The sequence below is a fragment of the Triticum urartu genome, chromosome 5A (assembly GCF_056163025.1).
Source record: "Triticum urartu cultivar PI428250 chromosome 5A, HENAU_Tu73, whole genome shotgun sequence".
Lineage (NCBI taxonomy): Eukaryota > Viridiplantae > Streptophyta > Magnoliopsida > Poales > Poaceae > Triticum > Triticum urartu.
In genome coordinates, this window is record NC_141877.1 from 518196334 (window position 1) to 518205742 (window position 9409).

At 46.6% G+C, this 9409-nt stretch overlaps 1 protein-coding gene across 1 annotated transcript; it reads right to left on the bottom strand.

Annotated features, from left to right (window-relative positions):
• Positions 1 to 6078: 6078 nt before the first annotated feature.
• Positions 6079 to 9095, bottom strand: LOC147972396 (uncharacterized). Its single transcript, XM_087524321.1, has 3 exons — positions 8592 to 9095; positions 8227 to 8455; positions 6079 to 6101 (listed from the first exon to the last, which is right to left on the bottom strand). Exons 1-3 carry the CDS (start codon positions 9093 to 9095, stop codon positions 6079 to 6081), a joined length of 756 nt encoding a protein of 251 aa, XP_087380447.1.
• Between the last annotated feature and the right edge of the window lie 314 nt (positions 9096 to 9409).

Below are 9409 nucleotides of genomic sequence, written 5' to 3' on the forward strand. Positions count from 1 at the left end.
TTTTGAGAGACACGGAGCATATAAGATGTTCGAAGAGCTGAAAATGGTTTTTCAAGCTCATGCCCGGGTCGAGAGATATGAAGTCTCCGACAAGTTCTTCAGCTGTAAGATGGAGGAAAATAGTTCTGTCAGTGAGCACATACTCAAAATGTCTGGGTTGCATAACCGCTTGACTCAGCTGAGAGTTAATCTCCCAGATGACGTGGTCATTGACAGAATCCTTCAGTCGCTTCCACCGAGCTACAAGAGCTTTGTGATGAACTTCAATATGCAGGGGATGGAAAAGACCATTCCTGAAGTATTTTCAATGCTGAAATCAGCAGAGGTAGAAGTCAAAAAGGAACATCAAGTGTTGATGGTGAATAAAACCACTAAGTTCAAGAAAGGCAAGGGTAAGAAGAACTTCAAGAAGGACGGCAAGGGAGTTGCCGTGCCCGGCAAGCAAGCTGCCGGGAAGAAGCCAAAGAATGGACCCAAGCCCGAGACTGAGTGTTTTTATTGCAAGGGAAGTGGTCACTGGAAGCGGAACTGCCCCAAATACTTAGCGGACAAGAAGGCCGGCATCACGAAAGGTATATGTGATATACATGTAATTGATGTGTACCTTACTATTACTCGTAGTAGCTCCTGGGTATTTGATACCGGTGCAGTTGCTCACATTTGTAACTCAAGGCAGGAGCTGCGGAATAAACGGAGGCTGGCGAAGGACGAGGTGACGATGCGCGTCGGGAATGGTTCCAAGGTCGATGTGATCGCCGTCGGCACGCTACCTCTACATTTACCTACGGGATTAGTTTTAAACCTCAATAATTGTTATTTAGTGCCAGCTTTGAGCATGAACATTGTATCAGGATCTCGTTTAATATGAGATGTTTACTCATTTAAATCCAAGAATAATGGTTGTTCTATTTATATGAGAGATATGTTTTATGGTCATGCTCCGATGGTGAATGGTTTATTCTTAATGAATCTCGAGCGTAATGCTACACATATTCATAGTGTGAATACCAAAAGATGTAAGATTGATAATGATAGTCCCACATACTTGTGGCACTGCCGCCTTGGTCACATAGGTGTCAAACGCATGAAGAAGCTCCATGCAGATGGACTTTTAGAGTCTCTTGATTACGAATCATTTGACACGTGCGAACCATGCCTCATGGGTAAAATGACCAAGACTCCGTTCTCAGGAACAATGGAGCGAGCAACCAACTTATTGGAAATCATACATACTGATGTGTGCGGTCCAATGAGTGTTGAGGCTCGCGGTGGCTATCATTATGTTCTCACCCTCACTGATGACTTGAGTAGATATGGGTATGTCTACTTAATGAAACACAAGTCTCAGACCTTTAAAAAGTTCAAGGAATTTCAGAGTGAGGTTGAGAATCAACGTGACAGGAAAATCAAGTTCTTGCGATCAGATCGTGGGGGAGAACACTTGAGTCACGAATTTGGCACACACTTAAGAAAATGTGGAATAGTTTAACAACTAACGCCGCCTGGAACACCTTAGAGTAATGGTGTGTCCGAACGTTGTAATCGCACTCTATTAGATATGGTGCGATCTATAATGTCTCTTACCGATTTACCGCTATCATTTTGGGGCTATGCTTTAGAGACTGTCGCATTCACTTTAAATAGGGCTCCGTCAAAATCCGTTGAGATGACATCGTATGAATTATGGTTTGGGAAGAAACCTAAGCTGTCGTTTCTAAAAGTTTGGGGATGCGATGCTTATGTCAAGAAACTTCAACCTAAAAAGCTCGAACCCAAGTCGGAAAAATGCGTCTTCATAGGACACCCTAAAGAAACTGTTGGGTATACCTTCTACCTCAGATCCGAAGGCAAGATCTTTGTTGCCAAGAATGGGTCCTTTATAGAGAAAGAGTTTCTCTCGAAAGAAATAAGTGGGAGGAAGGTAGAACTTGATGAAGTATTACCTCTTGAACCGGTAAGTGGCGCAGCTCAAGAAAATGTTCCTGAGGTGCCTGCACCGACTAGAGAGGAAGTTGATGATGATCATGAAACTTCAGATCAAGTTGCTACTGAACTTCGTAGGTCCACAAGGACACGTTCCGCACCAGAGTGGTACGGCAACCCTGTCTTGGAAATCATGTTGTTAGACAACGGTGAACTTTCGAACTATGAAGAAGCGATGGCGGGCCCGGATTCCAACAAATGGCTGGAAGCCATGAAATCCGAGATAGGATCCATGTATGAAAACGAAGTATGGACTTTGACTGACTTGCCCGTTGATCGGCGAGCCATAGAAAATAAATGGATCTTTAAGAAGAAGACAGACACGGATGGTAATGTGACCATCTATAAAGCTCGGCTTGTCGCTAAGGGTTATCGACAAGTTCAAGGAGTTGACTACGATGAGACTTTCTCACCCGTAGCAAAGCTGAAGTCCGTCCGAATCATGTTAGCAATTGCCGCATTCTATGATTATGAGACATGGCAAATGGACGTCAAAACGGCATTCCTTAATGGTTTCCTTAAGGAAGAATTGTATATGATGCAGCCGGAAGGTTTTGTCGATCCTAAGAATGCTGACAAGGTGTGCAAGCTCAAACGCTCGATTTATGGGCTGGTGCAAGCATCTCGGTGTTGGAACATTCGTTTTGATGAGATGATCAAAGTGTTTGGGTTTATGCAGACTTATGGAGAAGCCTGCATTTACAAGAAAGTGAGTGGGAGCTCTGTAGCATTTCTCATATTGTATGTGGATGACATACTGTTGATGGGAAATGATATAGAATTCTTGGAAAGCATAAATGCCTACTTGAACAAGTGTTTTTCAATGAAGGACCTTGGAGAAGCTGCTTATATATTAGGCATCAAGATCTATAGAGATAGATCGAGACACCTCATTGGTCTTTCACAGAGCACGTATCTTGACAAGATATTGAAGAAGTTCAAAATGGATCAGTCAAAGAAGGGGTTCTTGCCTGTATTGCAAGGGACGAGATTGAGCACGGCTCAATGCCCGACCACGGCAGAAGATAGAGAAAAGATGAGTGTCATCCCCTATGCCTCGGCCATAGGGTCTATCATGTATGCTATGCTGTGTACCAGACCTGATGTAAACCTTGCCGTAAGTTTGGTAGGAAGGTACCAAAGTAATCCTGGCATGGAACACTGGACAACGGTCAAGAATATCCTGAAGTACCTGAATGTAATACAGAATCGTCCCCAAAGATTTCGGTCAGAGTATTGAACTTCAATCGGAACTTCTCTTGACCCAATGACGCGTTGATCCAGGTTCCATCGTAGCCACAAGGGACTATCTAAACTGATTAGTTTTTGTCTATAAGCTCCCAGTGCATCATAAGAACTAGAAAAATGGGGTTCTTTTTTTCTATTTCCCATTATTAGATAGTGGGCATAAATCTCATGATAAGTCCCCAAAGATTGGCGGGGGAAAAATTTCTTGTGATTGTGAGCAAATTGCTTGGCTTGTTTAATTAAGTTCAACTTCAAATTTACAGAAATTTTGCAAAAAAAAGTAAGGACTAAGGAAATGTTTCTCATTTATGGAGGTGACGAAGAGCTCGTCGTAAAGGGTTACATCGATGCTAGCTTCGACACAGATCTGGATGACTCGAAGTCACAAACCGGATACGTGTATATTTTGAATGGTGGGGCAGTAAGCTGGTGCAGTTGCAAGCAAAGCGTTGTGGCGGGATCTACATGTGAAGCGGAGTACATGGCAGCCTCGGAGGCAGCACAAGAAGCAGTCTGGGTGAAGGAGTTCATTACCGACCTAGGAGTCATACCCAATGCGTCGGGCCCCATGACTCTCTTCTGTGACAACACTGGAGCTATTGCCCTTGCCAAGGAGCCCAGGTTTCACAGGAAGACCAGGCATATCAAGCGTCGCTTCAACTCCATTTGTGAAAGTGTTCAAAATGGAGACATAGAGATTTGTAAAGTACATACGGACCTGAATGTAGCAGATCCGTTGAGTAAACCTCTCCCTAGAGCAAAACATGATCAACACCAGAACTGCATGGGTGTTCGATTCATCATAATGTAACTAGAATATTGACTCTAGTGCAAGTGGGAGACTATTGGAAATATGCCCTAGAGGCAATAATAAAATGGTTATTATTATATTTCTTTGTTCATGATAATTGTCTATTGTTCATGCTATAATTGTGTTATCCGAAAATCATAATACATGTGTGAATACATAGACCACAACACGTCCCTAGTGAGACTCTAGTTGACTAGCTCGTTGATCAAAGGATAGTCACGGTTTCCTGACTATGGACATTAGATGTCATTGATAATGGGATCACATCATTAGGAGAATGATGTGATGGACAAGACCCAATCCTAAGCTTAGCTCAAAGATCGTGTAGTTCGTTTGCTGTAGCTTTGCTGAATGTCAAGTATCATTTCCTTAGACCATGAGATTGTGCAACTCCCGGATACCGTAGGAGTGCCTTGGGTGTGCCAAACGTCACAACGTAACTGGGTGACTATAAAGGTACATTACAGGTATCTCCGAAAGTGTCTGTTGGGTTGGCACGAATCGAGACTGGGATTTGTCACTCCGTATGACGGAGAGGTATCTCTGGGCCCACTCGGTAATGCATCATCATAATGAGCTCAATGTGATCAAGTGGTTGATCACGGGATCATGCATTACGGTACGAGTAAAGTGACTTGTCAGTAACGAGACTGAACAAGGTATTGGGATACCGACGATCGAGTCTCGGACAAGTAACGTACCGATTGACAAAGGGAATTGTATACGGATTGATTGAATCCTCGACATCATGGTTTATCCGATGAGATCATCGTGGAGCATGTGGGAGCCAACATGGGTATCCAGATCCCGCTGTTGGTTATTGACCGGAGAGTCGTCTCGGTCATGTCTGCATCTCTCCCGAACCCGTAGGGTCTACACACTTAAGGTTCGGTGACGCTAGGGTTGTTAGGAAGACTTGTATGTGATTACCGAATGTTGTTCGGAGTCCCGGACATCACGAGGAGTTCCGGAATGGTCCGGAGGTAAAGATTTATATATGGGAAGTTGTCATATGGTCGCCGGAAAGTTTCGGGGGCATATCAGTATTGTACCGGGGCCACCGGAGGGGTTCCGGGGGTCCACCGGGAGGGTCCACCTCTTTCGGAGGGCCTTATGGGCTGTATGGAGAAGGGAACCAGCCCAAGTGGGCTGGGGCGCCACACCCCCCTAGGGCCCATGCGCCTAGGGTTGGGGGAAACCCTAAGGGGGGCTCCCCCTTGCTTGGGGGGCAAGCCCCCCTCCCCTTGACCGCCGCCCCCCCTCTAGATCTCATCTAGAGGGGGCCGGCCCCCTTCCCCTTTTCCCTATAAATAGAGGGGTGAGGGGAGGGCTGCACACAACATCCAAGGCTCAGCCCCTCCCCTCTCCAACACCTCTCCTCCTCCATAAGAGCTTGGCGAAGCCCTGCCGGAGTACTGCAGCTTCATCATCACCACGCCATCGTGCTACTATTGGAGCCCTCTTCCTCAACCTCTCCCTCCTCCTTGCTGGATCAAGGCGCGGGAGACGTCCTCGCTCCGTACGTGTGTTGAACGCGGAGGTGCCGTCCGTTCGGCACTAGGATCTTCGGTGATTTGGATCACGTCGAGTACGACTCCATCAACCCCGTTCTCTTGAACGCTTCCGCTCGTGATCTACAAGGGTATGTAGATGCACTCCTCTCTCCCTCGTTGCTAGATGACTCCATAGATTGATCTTGGTGATGCGTAGAAAATTTTAAAATTCTGCTACGTTCCCCAACACTCCATTTGAAGAATTGGTGACAATAATATCATCAACATATATGAGGACAAATATGAAGGTTTGATGCTTATTGTAGATGAACAAGGATGTGTTAGACTTTGATGGAATAAAACCAAGTGCTTGCAGTTTCATACTTAACCGTGAGTACCATGCTCTAGGTGCTTGTTTTAATCCATATAGGGCCTTATCAAGTTTACACACATGGAAAGGTGCATCTTTATCTTCAAACCCAGGAGGTTGTTTCATGTAAACTTTCTCTTCCAGAACACCATGAAGAAACGCGTTATGTACGTCTAGCTGTCGAAGGCTCCATCCCCTACACACAACAATTGACAGTACAAGGCGTATCATTGCAGCTTTAACAACTGGACTAAACGTGTCCTCGTAATCTATGCCATACCTTAATTTGCTTGAAGCCCTTGGCCACAAGTCTTGCTTTATAGCGATCTACTGTGCCATCAGATTTCTTAGATACACCCATTTGCAGTCAATCAAGTTTCTGCCTTGCCGAGGGGGAACAAGATGCCACGTCTTGTTTTTCTTCAAAGCCTTGAACTCTTCTTCAATTGCCCGTTCCCACCTGGGTTAAGAGCTTCCTTCAAGTTTTGTTAGGTTCACCAGTAGTACATAGCATGCCAAATTTAGAGAATTTTTTGTAATTCATGCGAGTGGTAACTCCCCTTTGAATTCTAGTGCACGGTGCCATAGGAGAGGCCACAGGCTGCTGTTGCACGGGTGATCCAGGAGGTGGAGATCCTCCTGCGCCAGTGTCAGGTGCTGGCGACCCCAATCCTGAGGGGATCCCGTCGCTGGCGCAAGCGACCGCGGGCTGGGCAACCGATCTACCCTGGCGGGGCCAGGCGATGCGGGACCGGATGAATCTGCTGCTAGTCCCCTCCACGTGTTCTCCTCTAGTTGGCGTGGGATGGAGGATTGCATGCATCCGCCGGTGACGCTGTTGTCCACCACCGGGCGCGCAGCCACCGAGGCAGGGTCAGGCGCTGCAGCACCAAATCTCGAAGCAGACCTGTCTGCCGCCTGCAGAAGCGATCCCGAGGCAGATCCGCCTCGTGTCTCAGTGTCTCATGCTGGGGGGCACATGAAATGATGCTCATTTGGACCCAAATTTGCTCCTGAGGATGAATCTGCAGCAATAAACTCAGGCAAAACATGATGAGTAGTCAAAGGTTGATCAGTACTATTGTGTTCCCCCGTGATCAATGCCGAAAAGGGAAGGTGGAAGAAGGAGTATTTCTTGTTTGAGAAGGGCGCCGACATTTGGATGAAGGGATTCAAAAGGGAATTTTATTTCATCGAAAACAACACCACGGGAGATGTATACACGTCCCCTGGCCACATCAAGACATTTTACTCCCTTGTGTTGGGCACTATAGCCAAGTAAACGCATTGTTTGGATCTGAAGCTAAGTTTGTGAGTATTATAAGGACGGAGATTGGGCCAACAGGCACACCCAAAGACACGGAGAGAGGTATAATCTAGCTCGGTGTGAAAGAGGCGCTCAATTGGGGTTTCATTGTTGATAACTCGACTAGGTAGGAGATTTATAAGGTGAACCGCGGTTAGGAAGGCCTCATCCCGAAACTTCAAGGGCATGGAGGCGGTGGCAAGAAGTGAAAAACCCACATCCACAATGTGTTTGTGTTTACGCTCTGCATCCATTTTTCTGGCGAGCGTGGGGGCAGGATACATGATGAGAGATTCCTATTTTTTGAAAAAATGAGTTCAGTTTTTCATACTCACCACCCCAGTCTGATTGCATGGCAATAATTTTGCTATCAAATTTTCTCTCAACTAGGGATTGGAAGTTGTGAAATACTTGGAAACATCGGAACGTTTCTTAAGCAAATAGATCCACGTATACTTGCTATAATCATCTATAAAGCTCACGTAGTATGTGTGTCTACCAACAGAGGAGGGGGCTGGACCCCATACATCGGAAAAAATTAGTTGCAAGGGTTTTGTGGACACACTGGTTGAAATAGAATAGGGCAATTGGTGACTCTTTGCCCTTTGACAAGCATCACAAATAGTTTCACGATCATGCTCACTAACAAATGGTAGCTTATGTTTACTAAGAATTTGATAAACAATGGAAAAATATGGGTGGCCTAAACGGTTGTGTCATCGTTCTTAAGAGACTTTGAAGGCTCCATGAACTTGCTTATTGAATTTGGAAAACTTGGGAATCAGCGGATAGAGACCGTGCACGCATCTACCGTGATAGAGGACCCTCCTCGTGACCTGGTCCTTGATTAAAATGAAAAATGGGTGAAATTCAATAAGGACACCACTATCAAGTGTGATACGATGAACGGACAGAAGATTTTTGGATGCACTTAGAACATGTAAGACATCTTTGAGATGAATATCACAATGTGGGGTTTTAACAATAGACTGACCAACATGACTTATCATCATACCTGCGGCGTTTTCTGCCGTGTTGATTTGCTCCTTGCCGTGGTATCTTTCATGCATGGTCAGCTTCTCAAGATCAGAAGTGATGTTCTCGTTGATGCCTGGATCAAGGTACCAGTTGGAGTCAACTCCGTAGGAGGTATCCGTTGCAGCCGCAACTCGTTTCCTCTGGGAGTTATCCTCTGCATAGCGCCATTTGCACTCTTTTGCGATGTGGTTAATTTTTTTGCAAGTCTGACATTTGTTCTCATATTCCTCATACCCGGCAAAGTGACGACCTTGGTTGTTGTTGTAGTAGGGGCGCGGCTGGCCGTTGTTGTTGTAGTAGCCGCCGCCGCCACCATGATTTTGTTGTGGTTGTTGTAGTTGCCGCCACCGCCGCCACGGTAGCCACTGCTATTTCCATGGCCGCCACCGCGCCGTGGTAGTCGCCGTTCTTGCCGCCGTCGTTGAAACCGTCGTTGCTGCTACCATTGTTGCCGCCACCCTTGGGGAAGCCGCGGTTACCCTTGGAAGGGCCACCACATCCTCGAGCGGCGGCGTTTGCAGATGACTTGAAGGCGCCCGATCCAGAGCCATGGAACATCTCCACTCTTTGATCGAAGTTCGACACCATGCCGAACATATCGTCGACGGAGAGGGTCTCAGTGCGGACGTCAAGAGCAGATATGAGGGGTTGGTAGTCCATATCAAGGCCAGCAATGAGGAAGGAGATCAGCTCTCCCTCGAGAAGAGGCTTTCCAGCCATGGCCAGTTCATCTGCGAGTGCACGCATCTGACCGAAGTAAGCAACAGTAGATTGAGAACCCTTTTGGGCATTGGAGAGGGCGGCGTGGCAGTTGTTGGCACACGACCTGTACTGGGCAACAAACATGTTTGCGAGGGCAGTCCAGATGGCGTGGGATTTTTCTAGGGAGGCGACTTGCACCAGAACTTCTTTTGAGAGATTGCGAAGCAGATAGGCTACAAGCTGTTGATCCTAGATCAACCAGGCGGAGTAGGCTGAGTTTGGAACGATCTGATCTTTGCCTTCAGCGTTCTTTGAGGTGATGGTGGCTGGTTGTTCTGGAATTGTCTGATCTAGGTATCCTAGGATGCCCGCTCCTATAATCTGAGATCGGGCTTGAGCTCGCCACAGAACATAGTTCGTGCGAGTCAGGGGTTCTGAGATGGTGTTGTTTAGGCCAG

Coding starts and splice junctions, on each gene's coding strand:
- LOC147972396 (XM_087524321.1), bottom strand. CDS start 9,095: ATGTTTGTTGCCCAGTACAGGTCGTGTGCCAACAACTGCCACGCCGCC. Junction 8,456..8,591: donor CTACCGTGGCGGCGGTGGCG/GCAACTACAACA, acceptor AACAAATGTCAG/ACTTGCAAAAAAATTAACCA. Junction 6,102..8,226: donor CACGGCAGAAAACGCCGCAG/GTATGATGATAA, acceptor TGTTGTGTGTAG/GGGATGGAGCCTTCGACAGC.